We start from the raw sequence: 24,279 nt of genomic DNA, 5'->3' as shown, positions 1-24,279 counted from the left end.
GTGAAGAAGAATGCCAAAGTATTGCTTGTATAGAGACATGTGACTCCAGACTGAAAACCACCCTGGCTGGGTCACTCTAGCAGGTTTCCTAGAAACTCAGAGATTTTCTGCGGTGTAATAAAGTTTCAAAGAAAAAGATGCTTCAAAGAACTCCTTTTTCTGAGGTGGATGAGCAGGGTGCCTTCCCTTGACATTCTCACTGAATAAGACTCCCATCCAAGAGCAGCCCTCCTACCCAGGGAGACTCTCTTCCATTAGTGATGAGTCTGAGGGTACCACTCAGGAAAGGAGGAGGAGGGAGGAAGGAAGGATGGAGGGAGAAAGGAAAGAAAGAAGGTAAGAAAGGAAGGAAGGAAAGAAGGAAGGAGAAAGGAGGGAGGGAGGAAAGAAAGAAAAGAGAGGAAGGGAGGGAGAGGGAAGGGAAGGGAAGGGAAAGGGATGGGGTAGGGAGGGAGGAAGGAAGGAAAAAAAGAAAGAAGGACTAATGACAAGGAGGAGATTCAGTAATTTGTTGGGGGTTAACAAATTTAAATTTATCCGTTGTGTCAATTAGGAAATTGAGAATAGAGTAGTTGTGTAATTGCCCCTATTTTAAAGTTAGGAATGAAGTACAGAGTGAGCATCCTTATTTTAAAGTCCTGCCCTAGTGCCTTCTTATCATTGAATTTTGTTTAACTTTAGCTAAATATTCTGGCTTTCATTTCTGATTGGTTATTTGGGTTATTATTATTAAATATATACAGGTTTTTTAGGGGGGTTGTAGAAGACAGGGTTTTTCTGTATAGCCCTAGCTGTCCTGGAGCTCACTCTATAAACCAGGCTGGCCTCAAACTCATGGATCTATCTGCTTCTGTCTCTTGAGTGCTGGGATTAAAGATGTATACCACCACTGCCTGGCTATTTATGTTTGTATTTTTAGTAGCACCAAACATTTCTAAAATGTTTCATATTAAGAGGGAAGTCAGGCTCATTTGATGACTTAACATTTTTCTGTCAAATAAAGGAACTTTTGCTCTGGCTGCTGATAGAAACGTGACTATGAAGAACGACTTGTCCCCCATCCCCTCTGTGGTCCTCAGTCCGCATGATGCCACCACAGAGGATGTCAGTATCCCCAGCTGGTGACACTCTCTGAACCTGCATGAAAAGCAACACATACAATAAAGTGAGGTGGCAGCAGCCCTGTGGGTGTGTGGCATTTACCTGTCACAGTTAGCGTGGCTGTGCAGCTGACACTGCCATATTCATTGGAGGCTTTGCAGGTATACTCGCCACAGTCAACGACCTGGGTTCTCAGGATCTCCAGGCTGGAGACATAGTTCGAAGATCTAATGGAACACTTGTCGCTCTCATAGATTTCTCTGCCAGCTTTGAACCACTGGAACCGGACATTGGGGGCTCCTTGGATCTCACAGGTGAATTTGGCTAGGTGGCCCAGAGCTACTTCCAGGGGTTCAATTCTCCTTTTGATCACAGGGGCAGCTGCAAACGGAAGCAAAACCCATTAGCATGCTTCCTTCTCAGGAATCCTGCATTTCTCTTTGCAGACTCACTTCTGTTGCTGTTAATGAAATCAGACAGTTGAAATTGGTGAGACAGTCTGCGGCAGTCTAAGGCACGTGACTAGAAGACGAGAATAGTCGTGAAGGCAAAGCAAAAAAAAAAAAAAAAAAAAGCAGCATGTGACATTTTCAGTTGTTGCTCTACAGTGGATTGTGGGGAAATTATTAAAACCTAATGCAATGTGTGGGCATGCACAAGCACAGGATGTACCATTGAAATACATCCTGCTGTCTAGGAACTGAAAATAAGGTGAAAGCACAAGATATACCAGCTGACGTGGTGAGGTGAAACAATAGCCAAGAGACAGAAAGAAGAAGCTCATGGAGATGACAAATCATGGTCACGTTGAGTTTAGAGAAGAGCCTGGTGGTTTCAGATTGCCTATGCACTGAAAACTTTTTGTTATACGTTATCAAAACCTTTTCATATGAAAACATATTCATCACTATAAAACATATAGGCATATGTTTTATTTAAGAATTCAGTAGTAGTGCATCTATGATAATGTACTTCCCAACCAGGCGGAGAGAAACGTAAGTTAATAACCATGATTATGTCTGTTCTTTCTTTCATCCCTATTCTAAATAGCTGGCATCCTGGAAAAGTGGCAGATAGTGAAAAGTCAGTGGTGGAGCCTAAATCATTACAAAGTGGTGGGTATTAGAGTCTGGTGCACTTAATCCTTAAAGTCCAACCTCTTTCTCCCACAGTGAGCTTTGCTGACGTCATTGCTTTCCCGCTGTCATTTGAGGCTTCACAGACATACTCCCCTTCGTCCTCCGTCTTTACTGCCTCGATGACCAGAGTATAGGCATTCTGCTCCTTTAAACACTTGAACTTTGCATCTGAAGGCACCAGGTTACCCTTGAAATACCAGTTCACCTCCTTAGCATTTGATATGGATGATGTAAGGTGCACAGTATCTCCTTCCTTAGAAATGGTATCCACTAAATGTTTAAGTATAGTAGGGCAAAGGTCACCTAAGGTACCCTCAGCTTCTTGTGACTCCACTGTACTGGCCTTCTGGGTACCACTCTCTTCTGTTGCCTTCAGAGTCTCAGCCTGTGGAACCTCATTAGTATCTCCCTCTTTGAATTGACTTTCCACATTCAACCAACTGACTTCTTCTTTGGAGACAAGGTACTTAGAGTCAGCTTCTGCTTCTATGATGGTTTCAACTTTCTGTGCATCTGGAAGGTGATCTCTTTCTTCTTGCACACCTATTTTGTCTTCTTCCTGAATCCTCGGATCCTCAGCCATTAAGATGTTTATTTCTTCACAGATAATGGAGCACAAGGCATTCTTAAGTTCAGTTTCCAGGTTAGCCATTTGAGGATTTATGTCTTCAATAGTGACGGTCACCTCTTCAGTTACTGATGTCACTGAGGTAAGAAGGTAGGTGCACAGGATACGTTTGGGCTCTTGAGTGAAGTTTACAGCCATGACCTCCACCTTGTCAATGTTTCTTAGCCACTCAGAGAAAAGACTTGCTTGCTCCATGGCCACAGCAGCTTGCAAAGCTCGGCGGACCTGGGTTTTCAGATGCAATCGCTGCTCTTCCGGAATACTAGCAAACAGGGTTTCCTTAGAAAGCAGGTCACTTTCTTGTACCTTCTTCACTCCGATTACTGCCTCAGGCTCTTTCTTAGACTTAGAGGTTTGGCTAGTGGGCACTGCCATGATCTCTGATTGCTCTTCCTTAAGTAGAACCTGCTTTTCCTCAAGTGCTAGTGGGAAGCTTAGGGACTTGCCCTCCTCCGTCCTCAGTGCAATGTCTTGCCCTGTGCTTTCTAGAGTGTCTGAACTAGCCATCATGATTTTGCCTTCTGTGCATGTATGTTGGAAAGGGACTTGGGGCTCAGAGCACACATTAGAGACCGCAACATCAGGCCCCTCTAAACTTTCCACATGTCCCTCAGCTAAGCTCTGACTCAGGAGGAGAGCTCTTTGCTCTTTGTCAACTTCTGGGATTATCTTTTCTCCTAGCTGAAGTGTTTCTTCAGCCACAGAGGACAGAAGCACATGTTCGCTAGCTGCTATTGAAGATTGTGGATAATTCCCCTTGGGTTCCGCTGTTAAGCTTATCAGAGGCTTGACAGTGACTGAACTCACTTGTGCTGCAGATGAGGCACCTGGGAAGACTTCCTCAGGCTCTGCAAACTGTAGAGTATCTTCCTTGGGGAGGGTTCTCTGAGACTGGACCGTCTGCAGGTGTAAAGTGGGGGGTGGTTCTTGGCCTGGCTGTGCGTGAACCGTACCATCAATGGAAGGCAGCTCCCCAGTGCTCTGGGGAGTGGACAGGACAATGGGTTGCAGCTTCTGAGCACCTATGGTCACCCCAGTTTCCAGTTCACTGTCATCAACATTATGTTCATAAGAAAGCTGCAGTGTTTCCTCTGCAATTAAGGCAGCTTTTGAAATGTCACCATTAGCAAAAGCTGTAACTTCCTGCTGTGAGTCAACTGCCTGAACTAAAGGGTCCCTTGTAAATGTTTCCAGAAAATCACCAGGAACTCCTGAGATGGACTCCTCCTGGCAGGAGGCATCGGGCACATCTGTGTCTTCCGGAAGCACAAGAAGCTCTGCAGCACAGGTGGACTCCCCTAACAGGTTCTCAGCCTTACAGATGTACAGGCCACTATCTCCCCTCTGAGGGTCATTAACAATAAAGGTCCCAGAGCCATCAGGATTGTGAATGATGGTGTAACAAACGTTGGTATAAAGCGGCATGTCTTCTTTGAACCACAAAACAGTGGGGGCAGGCTCTCCATATACCAAGTACTCAAAGACAGCAGGGATTCCTGGGCCACAGTGGACTGGTTTTAACTCCTTGAAAAAGTAAGGAGGACAAAACCCTTCGGGCTTTTCCAGAGCTTTCTTCACTACTGACTCCACCTCCCTGCTCTTCTCTCCTTTGGGGCTTATTTTTAGGTGAGCACTACACACTGTCTTTCCATACTCATTACTGGCCATGCACGTGTACTCCCCCTCATCCTGAAATCTGGTGAACAGAATGATTAGGCTGTGGTTATCCCCATCAAAGACAAATTTGTAGTCAGCAGAAGGGGCTAATAGCATCCCATTAAAGAACCATTGAATTTTAGGCTTGGGGCAGCCAATGACAGTAACAGACAATTTAGCTACATCTTCAACACTTATTTCAACGTCTGATATTTCTCTGATGAAGATTGGGGCAGCGCCTTCCTGTCTGGGATCAAGCTGGGTGGAGTGAGCTGGAGGCTCAGACAGAAGTTCAGGTGTTTCATTTGCATTAGGTAAATGTAGATCAGAACTATAGGTTTGAAAGTCTTCCTCGGCAGACAGAAGGCTAGCAATTTCTGTGTGGAGAGAAATTCATTATGACATCACCATACAGTTTTGTTTAACAAACAGTATCAAAGAATTAGACACCAATTAGTGGCCTTCTGCACGGGAATAAGGCTATGGTGAGATTAATTTATCAAAAAAACCCTAACCTATTACTAATTAATATTCTTAGCCTATTATGGAAAAGCAAGCAGTTATAACAACTGCACAAAAGCAATTTTATAACCAAGTCATCTATTGGGGTTACACATGCGATATACATCTGGATATGAAGTTTGAAGAAGTGCTAGATAAATATTTATACATTGTAAATCCAGGGTTACTTGTATCAACTTCTAAAAAGACACAGAATTGTTATATAGGATTTTCTTGAATTTAATGATCATTTTCAATGAAAACATGTTTAACACTTCTAAATAGATATTAGCAACAATAAAAAAAATCAGAGGATAGCCAGGCATAGTCCCAGGTTAGAAGGCTGAGGCAGGAGGATTCCCAGTTCCAGGCCTGTTTGAACCCTTCCTGTATCGGGCTACAGGAAAGGTTTGATTCTGACTCCTGCAGAAACCATTGTTGTTCATAGGAAATCAGGTCTCCCATCACCCAGATAACTCATCAACATACTTCAAGAAATATTTTATAATAAGACATTTATGAAAACAGAAGGCAGAAATAAGAAAAAGTAACTCCAATATCCAAACATTGGTGATTATTTATTGTGTAAGGCAGTTACACAGCATTATTGAGTGGGGACGCTGAGTAACATGTACTTTTTCAACAGGATCTCAAACAACCAAGTAGCTTATCAAAAGGAAGTAGGTTCTTAGTTCAATCTGCTGGGGATGTTAGACTGCCCAGTTACTGGAAGTTTTATTGCCTAAATAAAAAGCAGTTTAATTTTATTAATCCATTTCTCTCATTTTACACCGAATAGTTTTGTGCCTTAATTCCTTATTGGTCTAGTGTCTTGGTATATTGGAAGGCAGGGCTCATGTCTGGTGGCTATAAAACACTAGGGAAACTTGTCTGTAGCATGTGACAAAAACAGACAATTTAGCTATATCTTCAATGCTTTTTTAAACATCTGCTATTTCTCTGATGAAAACTTGGGCAGCGTCTTCCTATCTGGGATCAAACCGGGTAGAATGAGTTGGAGGCTCAGACCAAAGTTCAAGTGTGGAATACTTACTTATTAAGCTACTTTTGACTGTCCCTAACAAGCCACTGATGATTTCATACTTAGACTCCATACTTAAAATATTATCAGTGGCCACTTAGCTTCACATCTGTGCTAAGTTATATTAGCTTTCCCTTCTCTTTAATCCCCAAATACATGCAAAAGGAACAGATGTGGATATAGTTAAAGTACCTTGAGTTGCTAATATGTAAAAGTATTTTCAAAAGTTTTCCCTATTTCAAAACACAGCATATTAATCATATACACAAGAATACAGTGTATGAGCCTCAAGTGGGCCCAACTCTAAAAGTTGCTAGTTAACAATTACCTGACTCTACAGTATCTCATGATGACTTCCAAATTCAACTCTGTGTAACACATGGAATTCTTTATCAAGCATTGGAGAAATTAATATCCCAAGCTGTCAAGTTGTGTGTCATTGAGTCAGAAGATAAAAGATTCCAATTAATGATTATAAGTGTGAGGGAGGCTTATTTTTTTCCTTTCAGCTGTTATTATCGAACACATCCTCAAGCTCAACACATCTGAGACTAATGGAATCACAATAAGAAAAATCAGAGCCTTCCTTCCTGCGGGAATGAAAGTATCCATTTAAAAATCACCAGATATGAAAACATTTTCCTCCATTCCTGTCTTTGTTTGCTTTTCTGGATTTTTAATGTGACTGTGCTTGTGATATGCGGGGAAGTGTGCCTGTCACGTAGGCTAGGACATGGATTTCTAATTAATTGAATGTGCAGTATGAGATTAAATGTAGGAGAAACATTTAAGCCCCTTTGCTACAGAGTTAGCTTTGCCTCAGGGATTCTAGTGTGGCATATTATATCTAAATTATTACCAGAGGTATTATATGCTCTGTGGTTGAAGTGAAAATCATTGTTCCACAATTATTTAGTTAGTACTAGATGGTGACCACTTTAAACAAATATAATTTTTAAAAAACTGAAGGAAATGAGACAACTGGCTAGTCTGCCTATTTCCTACATATGCTTTTAATCTTTTGATTTGGATGATGTGTGGGAATGTCCATTGTTAAAATAATATCAACACATAAAAGAAACAATAGGGTATCTATGTAAGTTCTTATGGCAATGAAATCTGAAACAAATGCTACATGTTTGGCATTCAATATTAACATGGTTAATACAACTATGATCCTTAAAAGTTGCTGAACGCAGTCCTCAAATGCAACCAGTAGGTCACAATCATAACTTAAGAATGGAAGGCTAGACTAATAATCTCATTGTCTCTTCTGTGGTTCTCATCTGTGACAAGCTGAAATTTACTTGTTATAAATAGTTGTCACCACTAGGTGACAAAGCATCTTTCTATTGACTTTATAACCTATGAGGCCTTTTGACTTAACTCCACATTTTTACATAAGAATACTGATCTTTTTTCATATTTATTATTTCTTATACGCAAAGACCAAGGTCTACATTGATTCATAGTTACAATATTAAAGCTCTGTGAATCATTAAAATTGAAAAACAAAATTAAAAATTCAACTTATAAACATCCGACTGGAATTTGAATGGATATTGATTTCTAGTTATTATTAAAGCTTAAAATTTTACAAAAAAAATAGGAAGAAAATTTACTCTGTTGTCATATATACTAAACAAAAGCCACCATATTGTCTCAGTTACAGAAGTATCCTACCTTCTTTTGTCTAATTTAGAGATTCTGACAGTGGCATATAGTTAAAATTTTATATTCAGACGAATATGGTAATAGCCCCACGTCAACACTGCACTTTACTTGATGCCCCAAATGAGAAAACAAAATATTTCCAAATGTGGACAAAGCATAGCCTTTATGCATGCCCAATTATCAAGACTGCAACATAAATAGCCTATGAAGTTATTTATCTTTTGGGCAACATTGAGTTTATTACTCATTTTTGCCCCCTATATCTGACTAAATCAACATAGGTTTGTCTGAATGCTAAGAGGCTTCTAATTCAAAAGTGACTTAGGGCCAGAGGGAGTTTTCTCTTACCAGTTTATCCACACGGTTATCTGACATGGTCACCCTTCTACCTTGCATCTGTAATATACCTGCTGAAAGTAGAAGCTGAGACACTCTGTGGAGGAGAGGTGACGAGAAGTGCAAACATAAACACAAACGACTGGGTATCCAAGGAGGTGTTTAATTGTGCTGGATGACACATGGTGTAAGTGACACAGGTGATGGTTTCAGGGTTTAGATCACAGAATATTTACATGCATGAATAAGATGAGATTTCTGCACAGAAAGACTATCTCCAGGGGTCTTCAGTGTCATGATCCAAACACAGCGGCTACACTTGGAAGGTTGCTAATCCATAGACTTTGGGAGTGACAGAGCCCTGAGACATCTCACTTTAAGAGAGGGTGAGGACGGCCGAGCTCCTAGCCATTCCTGAATTGTTCGTAGCTACACAGCTGTACTCTCCCTCGTCACCTTTAGTTAAGCCTGTTATGAACAGATTGTGGAACCCTATGCCACTTTCCTCAGCACTGAACCTTGATCCTTGGACCAGTTTTCCATCTTTGTACCAAGAAACGGTTGGTCTTGGTGAACCACGGACTAAACACTGGAAATATGCCGCTGTCCCTAAGGGAGCGTGGCAATCAGAAATACCTTTGATGAACCTGGGAGGGCCCTCCACGACCTGGAATTCAAAAAAGCTGTCTGCATATTTGCTTCTTAAGACTAGTTCCTCCTTCTGACTGCTTAAAGTCACTTTGCTTGTCCTGGTGACTATAGCAGAGACTTGGGATTCTCCCATGGTGAGGAAGCCTCGGCAGATGGCCTCTCCTGCGCTATTCAGAGCTCTGCATCTGTATGTGGCACTGTCAGAAGGGCCAACATCTCTGATTCGAAGGCTGTGAGTCCCTTTCTCCTCGCTAATCACATACTTCCTGTCGTCTGGCTCAATGAACATATATTCCTTATACCACTTGACTTCAGGGGGAGGAATGCCTATGACTGAACACTTGAACACAGCACTGGAATTTTCTGGAATTCTAAAATCACAGATGGGTGTTATGAAGCGAGGAGGCATTTCAAAGGCTTCTAAATCGATCTTCAATTCTCTGCCTTCTTTCCCTTGGGACTCGGCACTGGGATCTACTAAATTCAGCGGGAGAATGTCTAAGCTCACAATCATGCTTTTATGATCAGGAGTAAATTCAGGAACTGTGACTATTTTCACCTGCTTTTCAAATTCCTTCACATCTTTTTCACTTAATTCTACTTCCAGAACAATCTCTTGAGGAGAAGGTGTTCTCGATGAGCTGGTGTTTGCCACATCAAACTCCATGATGTGTTGGTGGGTTACTGGTGGTGGCAGGGCCACGGCTCTTTCCTCTTGGGGTATGACATCTACGTTTGCAAAGCTCTTTGCCTCCCCTATGATGTTTACTGCATGGCACATGTACTCTCCCCCATCTCCTTTTTGGATGTTGGAAATTTCCAGAGAACACACATTGCCCACCCTTTCCATTTTGATTCTGTCATCTGGCTCCAGCAAAGATTTATTTCGATACCACTTCACACCAGGGACTGGAAGACCCTCAACTTCAATGATAAAGCCTAATGTTGTATTTTCATATATCTTCCTTTTGCTTAGAGGCTCGATGAAAGATGGAGGCATTTCATCGTCTTTGGGTTCGATGGCTTCATTGGGTGTGCCAAATGAGTCTGAACGCCATGTTTCATAAGGTGAACTCCTCTCGTCTGTAGGTGTATGGAAATGCTCACTTGCAGTGCTGTCTTCCCTCTCTAGTTTTGACAGGTTTGTGCTTACATTTCTAGTATGGTTTGGTCCTCTAGTAGGAATAAAACCTCTCTCTAGTTTCTCACCTGGGGGAGTGGAAAATCTCTCCAGAGCCTCCCCTGGGGGTGTAGAAAATCTCTCTAGAGCCTCCCCTGGGGGAGTGGAATACCTCTCCAGAGCCTCCCCTGGGGGAGTGGAGTATCTCTCCAGAGCCTCCCCTGGAGGAGTGGAGTATCTCTCTAGAGCCTCTTCTGAGGGTGTGGAGTATCTTTGCAGTATTTCACCTTCAGAAGGTGTTGAGTATCTTTCCCCATTTTCCTCAGCTCTTGAATTTGCTACGGATTGCTCAATTATATCCGAAGGCTTAAAATATAAATCAGGAGACTTCGGAGATTCTAAATTTTCTACAGAAGATGGTGGGCTATAGAACTGATCTAACTCAGACATGTCTTCACTGCTTGTGCTTCCCACATCAATTGAAATATCAGACTCAGGAGAACAGGGTCGCCCTAGGGATTCCTGTTTCTGGTTGTAATATTCGTACACGGTGTTGAAAGTTACTTCTTCAACCTCCATTGAAGTGATTGATTCACTTTGAACAAGTTGTGCATTGCGTTTCATGTCTCTGACTTCAGGCACCTCATACCTTCCCTCAGCAAGTAAGTACTGTGTTAGGGAGGTCTCAGATCCCCTGTCTTCAGATGTTTGGGCCTCCTCCAATCTAGGGAGATTTTCAGGCAAACTCTTTTCTATCTTTTCTCCTTGCATGGTGGAGAAAGAGCTTTCATTTTGTACGTGAACTTCATGATATGTTTCTTCTCCTAAGGCCTCGCTTGACTCACTTACCTGTTCTCTTAGGTTCTGCTGCTCTCCAGTCATCAAGAATGGCAAGTCCTGACTAAGAGAGAGCCGTCTGTGAGGCACGTCTGCTCCATGAACATCACCTCTGGGGTTTTCTAGAGTTCCTTCGTAGCCCTGAGTCACACCAAATGCTGGTCTTAAGGTGGGTCCATCCTCCATTTCATGATCCTCCAAAAGTTCTTGCTCACTTGCTGCCCTTTTCAACTGTGAGATGAAACTCTTCTCTCCATTTGCTATAGAAGGATTTGTCTCAGAAACATTAGTTTCTTCCAGACCAGCAGATGGAGTCTGAAATAAAGCCCATGATTCAGCATGGACCACTTCAGGAAGAGACTCAGGCACACGATCAGTTTTTAAAATTGCTGTATTTTCTTCCTGGGAATATTGAAAGCTTTGGTAGATAGAAATCTCTTCTTTGTGGCATGTTTCCTGCTTGTTCTCAGTTTCTTGGCCCTGGGATGCCTCGCCTGTATCTTCTATGTGAGAATACATTTGCTTTAGATCAAAGACAATGTCTTCAGGATGAGCCATTTCTGAAGCAGGTTGTTGAGTTTTTAAAGAGCTTTTATCTTGTTGGCCATTGACAAAATCTTGGAAATTCATGCCTGTACTTTCTATCTGTGAGTGAAACTGCTTTAGGTCAAATGTAACAGGTGCCTCGACCATTTCTTGGTCTAGAGGAAGCATTTCTTCCTGTCGTACCCTCTCTTCTATTTCAAATTCCTCATGAGCTTGAGAGGAAAGCTGCTTCAAATCCATTACGATATGAGATGAATCTGCTTCTGTGTGTGAAGCCACTCCCTCTGCCCAATGCATATTGCTCAAGCCTGATTCTTTTTGCTTTAATGACAACTCTTGATTATCCCATTTCTTTTGCGGGGCTGTAACAAAGGATTTCTTGGTCCGTCTCTTTTCTAAAACTCCCTTTTCTGCACGCTGTAGCTTTTCAAATGCAATGATCTTATGCTTCACTTTTTTCCCTGGGTAGTACCTTTCTCCTTCAAGGGCTTCTTCATAGGTAGGGACAGGCAAGTCTTCCGCATCCTGAACTGCATCAGAGGCTCTCTTGGAGTGGATATTTCGCACAAAATCACTTTGAGAATGTCCTTTCATATTTCCCCATTCTGGTCCATGATGTCCAAAATCATCTCTGACTTCATTTCTAATGTTAGCTTCTTTGAAATGATCAACAAATGGATAAATGGTAGCCTCTGCTTGGAGTGACTGAGACTTCTCATGAATATGTCCCTCATCTTGGCATCGGAGGAATTCAGTTCTGTGAGGCACATTGATGTCTGTGGCTCTAGAAGCACCCTGCATAGACTTGGATAGTTTTTCACTAGAAGTTGGACAATATACCTCATTTTTCTTGCCCACCTGCTCAACTGTCTCAAGGCTTTGAAAATACTCCCTTTGAAAGACAGTATATTCTTTTATATTTGATTTGGCATCAAAAGGAGCAACTGGATTATCATAAAAATGTGTCCTTACAGATTCCTCCTGAACTTGTGTTTGTGGATTTTTGGAATATTGTGCATAAATTCCACTTATATTTTCCAACTGACTATATTCCCTATAAATGATGGGTTCTACGGTTAAATCTAAAATACTCTCAGCTATGCCTGAATCATTTTCAGCCACACATTGATACCTTCCAGAGTCATGTGAACTGACATCATTGATATATAATCTGTAGCTACAATTAACTTCTTCAATCTCAAACTTTTGGTTCTGCTTTACAAGAACTCCATTATGAAACCATGTGACTACTGGCTGAGGCTCCCCCGATATTAAGCATTCAAGCATTACAGAATTCCCTTCCCTACAACTGGCACTCTTTGGCATTTCCTGTAGCATCTTTGGTGGCTCATTAGTAATATCAGAGGAGAATATAAATTTGTGTTTTGGTGACTGGATGGCTTGATCTCGAGATATTGCTTCAGGCTCCAACTCAAACAGTTCCCTGCATTCTTTGTTCTGTTCTGGGGTTGGAGTGGCTGCGGTTATCTGAATTTCTACAGGGAAGGAGAGTAGCTCTCTGTCTGCAGAGGGGAGTTCTGGGAGGTGAGTCTTTAACATATGAAGATGTTCTTGCCTCTCTTGACTAAAAGATGGGTGGATCCTTCTTGCCTGGTCAAACACCAAGGCCAGCTCTTCTTCTTCATCTGTGTAGTCAGGCCACACTGGGACTTTATGAGGCTGAGTATCATACCTTGGCTTTGCATTCACTCTAAGCATACTGGTTGCTTTTACTGTTCCATACTGGTTAAACAGCACACAGGTAACAGAGCCTCCATGATGAGACTGAACAGAAGGAAAGGTTAACGTTGAGTAGTTCTCAAATGTATGAGTGGTAAAACCTTGACTACGTGGTATGGGCATCTCATTGTTATACCATGTCACAATGGGCTGAGGGTATCCTTGAAAATGACAGACAAATTTACAGCTGTCACCCTCATAAACATCTTGAGATTCAATATCCTGGAGAAATGAAGGTGGGCAACGTTGTGGATGTTTTTGGAAGTAATTTTCAAAAGATCTTGCTTTCTCTTCATGCTCCGCTTTGAATTCTTCCATTTTTGTGGAAGCATGGCATTGCCCCTCTTGCCAACCCTTCTGTGTTCCTCCTCCACTATCTATGTCTGTGGTGTCTTTAGTATCTACATGTGCATCCAAGGACTCACTGGGACATGGTGTGAGAACTTGAGGCCTCTTCTCAGGAGCCTCACATATCCCTCCACTCTTACATCCATGCATTTCCTCATTAGAGGTGATCATTGATGGTTCTCTGATCACGGTGTTGTTCACAGACTCTTCAAACCAATCCCTGGCTTGCAGGTTTTCACCTACTAGGGCATGCTCATACAAGTACCCTTTCGGGAGGCTTTCTTCTAAAAAGGTCTCCTGGTTCAGGCTATTTTCAGTCTGGAGATCTTCATCACCAGTGGCTTGGACACTTGAAGGAGGTTCTCTGTTTTGATGTATTTGATTAGGAAGGGAGTACGGATTCTGGATGACTTCTTCTGCTGTGTTATCAACCCTATTCTTGTCTTCAGCAAACTCACACACAAACTCACACTTCCCTTCCTCTCTAGAGAATGGAGCATCTCTAACAATATCCTCACTTCTTACCGTCATTGAGTTTATTTCAGACGATGCATCTAAAAGACATAATTTCCTTTTCTCTAAGAAGATTTTTCTCGCCTCCCGTAACCGCTGCAACTTCATTTTGGTTTCCTCATCTAGGAAACTCTCACCTATACTCAGGCATCCTCTGATATCAAATTTGCTTTCAGACCACTCGTCAGTGTACACATAGTCTGCTCTTCTGACAGGGCTCGCTGTTCTAAAGTGTATGGTTCTCATCATTCCCTTTTGTTCCGCATCTTGCTTTTTGTTAAAGGGGGAGCCAGTAAACCTCAGGCCAACCTTTATCCTCTCTTCTCTCCTTTCATCTAGGTCCCCCATGTTTTCCCGTGTCTGTTCTGCCCTTTTCAGAAATTCTAAGTATCTCTCATCTTGCCCTTTCTGGATAACATGCAGTGATGCACTGGACTCAGCAGACCCCTCAGTATTAACTGCCAAGAACCTGTAACTGCCAGAATCTCGTCCTTGGACCCTTTTCACCTCTAAGCTGGAAGAGTGTTGGTGTAAGTCATTCTCTGTTCTTATGACCCGACGGAGACCTGTTGGGATTGGCCTATTATTATGAAACCAAGTCACTTCTGGCGTTGGATAGGCAATTAGTCTACATGTAAACACAACAGGTTCACCCTCTAAAGCATATTGAAATGTGAGTTTTTGAGTAAAAGTAGGCTTGAAATATTCAGGCCAGGAGCTTGTGGATGATGTTCTATTTGCATATCTCCTGGCCATCAGGGAGTGGTGTTCTGTGTCTTCAGAGTCAGAGAAGGCGCCTCGTGTGTCTCCTGTGCTGTCAGCTTCCCCCTCAAAGAGTTCTTCTGAAAGATAATTAAATTACAAAGCATTTTACTATTTTCCACAGCACTTGGAAAAGTTGAAAATAAATGAAATTGTAAAATAGGAAATGAAATGTGCATGCTACAGAGTCTCACAAATCCGTAAAAAATTCACTCACCATATTTGTTCGAATAAACGCAACACCATGCTCTGTTTAAAAGATTCTGACACGACAATCGTTCGTTGTCTGGTCTTTTCTTCAGACTGTTGAAATTTCTTCTTGAACAAGCAAAAGTGCATTTCAAAAGTAACATATTCCTGTGTGTATTTGTTTTGTGAGCAGGACAACTTTTCTGTTTTGATGGCTAAGAGGGAAATCTTACCTGACTTGCAGAGAGACGAATAAACGCCCTTTCTGATCCTTTTGATTGTAGATTAAAATATTAAAATTTTGATAATGAACTATTTAAGAATGTATAGAACTATAATCATAAATAATTAGATGACATAAAATGAGAAGGCGTTTATTCGAACTAATACAGCTATAAAGTCACAACAGTATGCAAAGTAAAGCAGGCAAGGGTCACATGAGATAGCTATCTGCAAGCCAGTATAAGAGACATATCATGTTAAAGTGATCCGTGTGCATGAGATATAGACCAAGAAAGGGAATGTAAGGTTTTCACACATCCTAAAAATGTTGCATTTCTATTACAATTCATTCATAACATTGCATTCTGGAAATGAACAGGTTAACACCCATTGCTCAATTCAATTCACCGTGATTTTGAAAACAAACCTCTACTTCCATGATTTCATGCATTAAAATGACACCCATTCATAGTACACACTTTTTTTTAAGTATGGCTATAAACATAGAACTGAACATGGCTGATAAAGTTTCAGTGTAAGATTCTTTTTAAATTACTATCCAACAATTTACTGTGAAATGCACATAACCATCAGCATACTAAACCAGGCATGCGACATAGGAATATATTCTCAAAGAAATATATTTGTACATCTATGTCATACCCTCAAAAATCCTAAGAGAAATCAAGTAGGTCACAGATTCTGCTAATACTCCAGAGTTTCTACTTAATCTCACACTCGTCATTAACAATACCTTTCATCTCCATTTCAATTTGCTGGCCGATCCTCTCATGTAAAATTGACTCAGGAGCTAAAATAGAAAAGTAACAAGACACTGGGTAAATAACTGCATGCAGCTTCTGATTTTACTCATTACTTATGTGATAATTGCTGCCCTTCTTTTGTAAAAAGAGAAAATGCACCCCACCAAAATACCCATGCCAAATGAATTGATGAGTGGACGGATGACAAATCATTACAAAGAGTCGTGTTCCACTTCCCCATGCCTTTACATGCACCCAAAATAGCAACTCCAAAGTTAAAAATACCCTCTTCATCATGTCCTGCCAACTGCACACTTGATAAGACGTGAAACCACATTTATTAGGAACATGCACTTGATTGCTTGCCACTTGTATTTTTTTACTGCAGAATAATGAATTTTGTACTAGTAAGTGGTCCCTTAATCTGAACCTCATCTCAAACTTGGAAGTCTACAACATCCAATTACACATCAGCCAGTGAACAAAGACTTCTCAACTTTTCTTTTATTATACAAGGAACAGATTTAGGTTTGGGGCACAGTGGTCTCTGGGACAGCTTTCAGGACAAGGCTAGTAGCCTGGGACACATGTTCTTCAATTCCTGTAGCACTGGCAGTGACTCTGAAGGATTTTCCTGCATCTCCTTGTGATCTTTGGTGTGACATAAATGACAAACCTAATGTTTTCTTTAATGATTCTTTTTCCTCCATGGGGTGTTTTAGTTTGTTACTTTTAGACACTAACGGTATTATTACACTCTTAGTATCTGAATGGAGTCACTTTTGTAACTACTCTGCCTTGTGATTCTTTTGTTAGTTAGGGAAAGCCATACACTCGTTGTGTTTGGAAGAATACAACTCATGCTGAATGCCAAGAAGATGGATTGTCATTGGAATGAAAAGGAAAGCCTGTGTTAGTCTGAAAAGTGACATTTGATGTTTCTATTTTATTATGCACGAAAGACCATTGTTCAAACAGACTAACAAGCCCTTTCTTTACATTCCTCTTTGATCTTTATAGACAGCCATATAGCCTATATAAATGATTTAGATCAAAATAAAAGAAGCACATATAAATGCTGACTTCATGTTAAATAATTTGATGCTTATGCTCAATCCTTCATTCTTCAAACACATAAAAGCATCCTATCTTTAATTCTTTTATAAGCACAAGAAATGCTGTCTGGATTCAAAAACATGTATTCTTACTCTAATAATGTTTTAACAACATAATCCATCGTAACTGAATACAGAATTCCTGAACCAAAAGTACCCTGTTCAATCCACTCTGTGACGATGACAGTCAACCATCTTCTCTGTACTTTACAGAAGAGATCTCAAAGAGCCATAATTCTCCCACTTCTACAACACAGCACAATGTGGCAAAATTACCACCTCTGTCACCTACACAACGTATGGACAGCACCTCTATATAAACAATCATTCTGTGCAATTACTATGCTAGCCAAAAACTTCAGTGAGACTGAGAGCCAGTGCTCTGGACAGAGCCACTTTGTTCACTTAGGCATTTGCACTCTTTGTTATGGAAATAGATCCAGAGATCGCCATGGAACAAAAATCTCAGAATCAGAAGACACTCCTCTTCGGGTAAGAGGGATCGCAGACATAGTAAATGAATGAATGATACTGATTCTCCTAATTAGCAAGAAAGAGAATCAAAATTCAGTACAGAGATAGCTAGACACAAGACAGACCTTTACTGCTTCCTTGTTATCTCTAATATCCATCAACCATTTGATGAGGATTAGTGAGGAACTTGCGGCTATTCCCTCCCATAACCCCTGAGGATGCTTGACCCCTTTGCATATGACCCAGTAACATAACACAAGCTCCAGGCACTTCAAATATGATATTCTCATTGTATTTGTACCTAAGAGGCAAGGTTATGGATAAGGGGAAAATTGTGCTTCTCCCAGACAAATTTTTCAGTGCTCTTTCAGATACAATAGAGATTCAAGTACAATAACAACTAAAATCATGATGTTGCCATGAGAAAATTGCCATAATTTCAAGAGAATATAAGACTGTGAAAGCAGTATCGTTTATAAAAAAATTTTCTACAGACCATTAATCGTAGTCCAGATAGAACCCTATTATTTTCAATATCCAATTTTCTGTTTTCATGGCTTCCCTATATAAATCTAGAACCTCCAGGCCTGAAAAGAAATGACAATTACTGCCAAATGGGAAACTCACTCATTAGGGTAGTCTGTTTAACTCTTACTATGGAGTCAACTCAATTGAAATTCATCTCAGCACCAGACACAATGATGATTACCCAAGAAGTAGCTGGCAACTACAATATTTTACCCTTCTTTGGCATATTTTCAAGATTTGTCATTGATAAATATTAGAAAAAGAAGCAAATACAAAATAAATGGATTTCCTGATCCTAGATTTCAAAGTGAATCTGTACCAGATTGTTAAATTCCAATGACTTAGCCTACATTCATAAAGTGCTTATGGGTTAGATGCTAGAGGTGGTTTAAGAAACATAACCACTGACTCAGTTTGGTTACATAGAAAGCTTCATAAAGATAAAGGCAAAAAGAAAAAAGTTGAACGTAGCTAAATGTCAGGTGGTCACCTTCCGCACCTAGCACTACTGAGGTAATCACTGAACAGCACAGTACTACAGTCCTTGGTCTACTAGCCAAACACTGTCTATGACAACGACCTGATGTTTCCATTCTGTGGCTGCTTCACTCAGATGCCTCTGTCATTACATCTTCATGAGTCTAGATTATGTCAACAGAAAAGTCATCTAGACTACAGAGGAACTGAGCAGTGTTGCCAACAGAAAAGTCATCTAGACTACAGAGGAGCTAAACAGTGTTGCCACACTTCACAGTGTCCCAAAGAGTCAAGAGAGCCTTCAGTCTACCCCTCTTCCCCTGGACTTTTCAGCAGATCTCTCTGATAACTCAGGACAGGGTACAGCATGATGGAATAGATGTCTATGTGTAGGCAGAGCTTTGAGATACACTCTAAAACAATCTACACTTCATATTCATGGAATGATCCTTGACACGACTTACTTCCTTTGGGGATGTTTTGTTTTCTTTTGCAGTGAAAGAGGAAGTAACTGCTGTCTGGGACTTTGTGGACTCTCTGGTATCTTTCCTAGAACTTTGTCTATCTAGAGCTTTCACTATATATTTAAGCAACAGAAAAAGAAAAGAATAAGCTTTCTCACTTGGCTAGGTCAGTAACATAAATGGCATGGAAGAAGAAGATGAAGGAGGCCATTGTCATGTGAAAGCATCATGCCAGATGCAGTGTGCTCTAGAATGTAGGACCACACAAGAGAACATTCACCACCAATGGTTCAGCAATGGGTTGTTACTGAAGGCTAACTCAGACAGTGTGCAGCATCTAGCTCCTTCCTTCTGTCATCTTTTCAGCCATGCAGAGTAACACAATCTGGTTCTCTTCTCCATCTCCACCCATTTTTTCTTAAGCTGACAACATTTGATTAACCTTTTGTTCTCCATCATATACTTTAATATATTATTAAGAAGAAAGATCATTTGATGATGAAATGATGGGATATCTTTGGCAAAGTCAACCCCTCTTCTCCAAAAGAAAACAGCCAAGCAAAGTTGCTGTCTAACAAAATAGTGGTTTCCTATTTCATGGAACACATACTCCAATCAGAGTCAAGGATGTGGGTTAAACCTGTAGTTGGAGGCTTGGTGAGATGTATGGCATGTTAGTTGGTTAGGAAAGCATGAAATGATCGAAATATACAGTGTAGCAAGCAGCAGGGGCTCTTGTTAGTAGCAGTAGGGTTGTAGACAGCAAATCAAAGTTCTTGGAGCAAGAGGGGCTTTACCTTTTGCAGTCACTGTGAGTGTAGCTGCACAAGTGGCTTCCCCAGCACTATTGGCTGCTCTGCAAGAGTATTTCCCAGCATGCTCTGGGTAAGCATCAACTATAAGCATTAAAGCCATGCCTGTGATCTCCTCAAAATGGAAAACTACATCTTTTGATGGTAGAATTGGCTGGTGGTTATGAAACCACTGGATTGCTGGTTTGGGAACACCAGAAACCCTTGCGTGAAATCTGACTGTCTCCCCGCTGTGCACCCTGAGGCTTGACAGAGGCTCGATGAAGGTGGGCTTTTGGCCAAGGGCCTCCTTCTTAAGTGAAACTGATGGCGAGGCATGCCATTGGGAGTTTGATGTAAGTTCTTCAGATTTGCTAAATCCTGAAAAGAAGCATGCAGTTTTTAATTCCTTTCTCTGTTTAAATAAAAACTCACTTGGAATTGTCTATTTTAAGTTTGCCACAGATTTCAGTGATGAGCTAGATTTCAATCCAGTCCTAATGCTTTGTCAGTATTAAATCAAAGTCACACAACTTCTTGACCATTTTCCAGAAAGACAAGGTAGACAAAATCAGATTAAAGAATAAAGTAAACTCTACGTCTCAGGAAGGCAATAGTGGAGAATACAACTAGATTTAAGAATTATTTTTCGCACTTTGTTTACAAATCAAACTTTTCTATTCTGTAAACCGCTTTAAATTCGTTTTTAAGAAAAGATATAACTGTAGTCCTTAAAATTAAAGAAGAAACTGAAAGTTTTCCCAAATTCTTATGTTTTCTATATACTTCATATAGATTACATTTATTGAAAAAAATGACATGATTGTTTGTCAAATTCTTTTATGATTTTTAAATTTTATTTTAGTGTGTATGTATGTATGTGTGCATATGTGTGTGTGGTGAGTGTGTGTATGTGTTTATGTATATTTATGTGTAGGGGATATGTGTGTGTGTATGTATGTGTTTGTGTATATGTGTGGTGTGTGTATGTGTGTTTATGTATATTTATGTGTGGGGATGTGTATGTGTCTGTGTGTCTGTGTGTGTCCGTGTGTGTGTGTATGTGTGTGTGTGGTTGAGGAAGAAACTCAAGACCTGGAGCATGCTAGGCAACTGCCATGCCACTGAACCACATTCCCAGCTCATTGTTATTCTTGTTTTGAATTAAAGACCTCAGTGATTGAGGAAGTGTTTCTGTTTATAATATAACTAATGAACAGAGACATTAAGACACCTTAATAGTGGGGCTTTCAAAACTTAGAAGTCCCTTTAGTGTATATACCTTGTGGTCAGATCTGAAACTGTCTACTGTAATGTCGGGGAAATCTGAGTTCTGTCAACAGCACGTGAAGATGGTCTGATCTCTATCCTAGCTCAGTAAGAAAGCAAATATTCCCCATTTCTCCTCAGCATGGTTCACTACGGTCTGATACATGCTGATCAGGAAGCAGAAAAGCCAGTGGAGACAGTAATGTATCACAAATCTTTATGGAGAAAAAGCAGGGCAAATAAAAAGGCAAGGGCCCATGGAGAGTGAGTGGCAGAAACTGCACAACATGGAATTGCGAATTAAATTAAAAGAATGAAGGACCAGTGGTTTGTGTGATGTCCTTAGTAACTGTCACTGGTATTGTGAAAGTCTTAAAAGTCTCACTCTACCTTCCAGTCTCAGGGTGGCGGTGCTGGACACTTGGCCCACAGCGTTATTAGCAACGAAAGCATAAGTTCCTTCATCCTCTGGGTAGGCTTCAGCAATCTCCAACTGGTAGGTGTCTTCAAACTGTGTCATCCTGAAGAACCGAGATGGTTTGATTTTCTTGTCTCTGCAGTACCAAGACACCTTCAAATCTGCAAAAGAAAACACATTTAAATCTTTTAAATGAGTAGAATCTTTTTTTTTTTACTTATCTGTACACACAATCTTGATTAGACCACAGACCATATTTCAATTTTTAGCTTAAGGATCTTACATTTTTTCTTCTGCACACACCATGCCTGTTACTATCTGTCTCTCATCTTTAAGAATGGAGTATGATTCTAGGAAGATCCAGCTTGTTCAATTGTTGAGCTAGTTGCAATGTTTCAAACTCTAAAGTCTTAGTTTTATTCTCTAAAAATCATCTTTTTTTTTTTTTTTGAGACAGAGTCCCACATCTCCCACACTGGCCTTGAATTTGCTATGTAGGTGACATTGACATCTGGTTTCTCCTATTCCTGCCTCTAAAGTCCTGACGTTGGAAATTTCAGGCATGTGATACCATCCCTTGCTGTTGGTTCTATTCTTTTGAGGCATTTGCATGCCACGTTCAATAGCTTGAGAAAGAGTTTATTTGTGAAGCACTATAGAATCTAGAAATTGTGGCCAAGGTGTAGGACAGAACGTGAGGAAAATGTTTACATTAGCTAGCAGAAGGTAAATAATCAAGAAACAGATCAACATCCCATCAAGCCTAAAGTGGACATCTTTATATCTATCCATTTTATTACCAAGGAGCTGATGTCAAAAGAGAGTTTACGAATCTTAGACTCATTTAACTATTTCCCATACCATAATCTGAGCTATCTTCATAAAAAGAAAAAAATACAACTCAAGGATGAAATTAAATGTTACTGCATTGTTGCACATGGTTGTTGTAAAAGTGTGTGAGAATACACACTTTTAGTGGATTGTGCTTAGTGTCAGGACTGAGCCATCTCAGTTTGGAGCACAGTTGGGATACCATTTTTTTTTTTATCTAGAACTATGCTACTTAGTAGCCCATTCATTCAGAATTTTGATGCCACTGGTGATCAATGAATGTCACCCCCCTCCCAGTGAGAGCGACTATGAACTATAAGATCTTCTTTCTAAGGAAACAATCTTTGATGTTCCCTAGGTTATAAGGTAATTAGAAAATGGTATGTGATAATATCGTTTCTAGCTTTTGACCCAGGTCATGTCATCTAATCCCTATGAATCATGTCCTTCATCTATCAGATAGGATGAATAAAGATTCATGGACTAAACACTGCATACAAGATCTGCAAGCGCTCAGTGACATATCACATGTGGAATGACTCACAAGCCACTGAGGTAAGAGGGTTGTTAAAGCAAACTGATGCCAAAGGAGCTCAGTGATGTCTTCAGTGAAAGGCTGAGGGCTTGTGATAGGTAAATGGCACAAAGAATTACATAGCTATTCCACGAACTAAACTCCTGAGTGTGTGCATTTATGTGTGCGTGTGTGTGTGTGTGTGTGTGTGTGTGTGTGTGTGTGTGTGTGAGTGTGACTGTACCAGTATATGTGTGTGCTAGTACATGTGCGAATGTGTGTACAAGTGTGTGTGAGTGTGCACGTATGTGTGAGCCTGTGTGCGAGCATGTTCATGTGTGTGTACCAGTGTGTATGAGTGTATGTGCATGTGTGGGTGTGAGTGTGTATGTGTGTGTATGTGTGTGTGTCAGGAACTGCTAACAACCAATGCAGTAGGTGGAGAACAAAACAAAATAAAACCTATCTTGGCAGAGCATGCGGTCCATCTGGCTGGCCTGCCACGGTCTGTGCTGCTCATTGGCAGCTTGTGGCTTCTGTGAGGCTCCCTCCTCCAGCCTCTCACTCCTTCCCTCACACTCTTGTATCTGGCTCCTTAATCATACCTTCCTACTTCCTGAATATCTTCTTCCTTAGCTACTCCTTTCCCTCTGCCCTGAGTCTCCTTGATAAAGGTCTCATCAACACTCTCCACGCTTCTCTCCTGGCCAACATCCATCTATATCGTTCTGCCCAACCTAGTGCTATTTCTGAAGACGGGCTAGATTGTGCTGCTCAGAAGCTTATCACTCCTCCAGTCGCTCCTTGATTGCAAAGATCAACTCTAAATAAAGTCCAGGCACAAGATGGGGAGCACTCTGGTGTCTGGCCTTTGGCCTCTTGCCTATTCCTGTCATTACACTCCAATAAATGTCAACTACCCACAGTTTCCAGGTTATCACATTCAGAGTTTTCTGTGACTTATAAAAGCTTCCTTCTCTGCATGTTATGCTGTATGTACTCTGACTCTACTACACCTTGTTCAGTGCACACACCTCCAGTTCTCTGACAGAAAACACTTAGTTTATATGGCAGCATTTGTGACTGTGTGATCTTGTCATACATGTGTCCTTTCACCTCTTGGAAGGCAAAAGCTTCGTCTGGCCACTAGCAACACTTAGAAACTCAACTGCAGTGGGGGCAATGCGTGTTGATAGAATAAGCTTGAAGAGGATGCTTCAGAAACTAGTGGATACCTTTCATTTTAGATGGATAATTATTTATAATTTTATTTATCTGCCACTCTCTAAGTCTCTAAATGGTACAGGCTTATTTCTTGTAGAATAGTAAGGAGCTAGCAAATGTTATGTTTACACTTTTCCAAATTTCCTCTTCTACCAGCAGAGGGCACCAGAGACCTACAGCAGATAACATTTTCCCAGGGAGACCGCAGCCCCAGATTGTTTACTCAAGCTTCAGAAAGTACTAAGGCTTCCTTCCTTCTTTTCTTCTCAGAAAGTTTGGAACAAAGGAACTTGAAAGCTCAGAATCCTCTAATTTGTGGAAAGCATGATCTATTTTCTTAGGCAATACATGGCCAGGGTATGTTGGGTAAATATTTTCAGTCTCGGGAATAAAACTTCATTAATT

At 40.8% G+C, this 24,279-nt stretch overlaps 1 protein-coding gene across 1 annotated transcript in view; it reads right to left on the bottom strand.

Annotated features, from left to right (window-relative positions):
- The window catches only part of Ttn (titin), a 263,679-nt gene that overhangs the window by 196,941 nt on the left and 42,459 nt on the right, over positions 1 to 24,279 (bottom strand). Inside the window, 4 exon segments of the mRNA XM_028763034.1 lie at positions 1,204 to 1,482; positions 2,259 to 4,901; positions 15,760 to 15,816; positions 21,278 to 21,466. Of these exon segments, the coding sequence (XP_028618867.1) occupies positions 1,204 to 1,482; positions 2,259 to 4,901; positions 15,760 to 15,816; positions 21,278 to 21,466 (3,168 nt within the window).

Source organism: Grammomys surdaster, unplaced genomic scaffold, assembly GCF_004785775.1.
Source record: "Grammomys surdaster isolate TR1022 unplaced genomic scaffold, NIH_TR_1.0 136, whole genome shotgun sequence".
In the NCBI taxonomy this organism is placed as follows: Eukaryota; Metazoa; Chordata; class Mammalia; order Rodentia; family Muridae; genus Grammomys; species Grammomys surdaster.
Note: the sequence above shows the minus strand (reverse complement) of the source record. Positions and strands in the feature narration are given on the sequence as shown.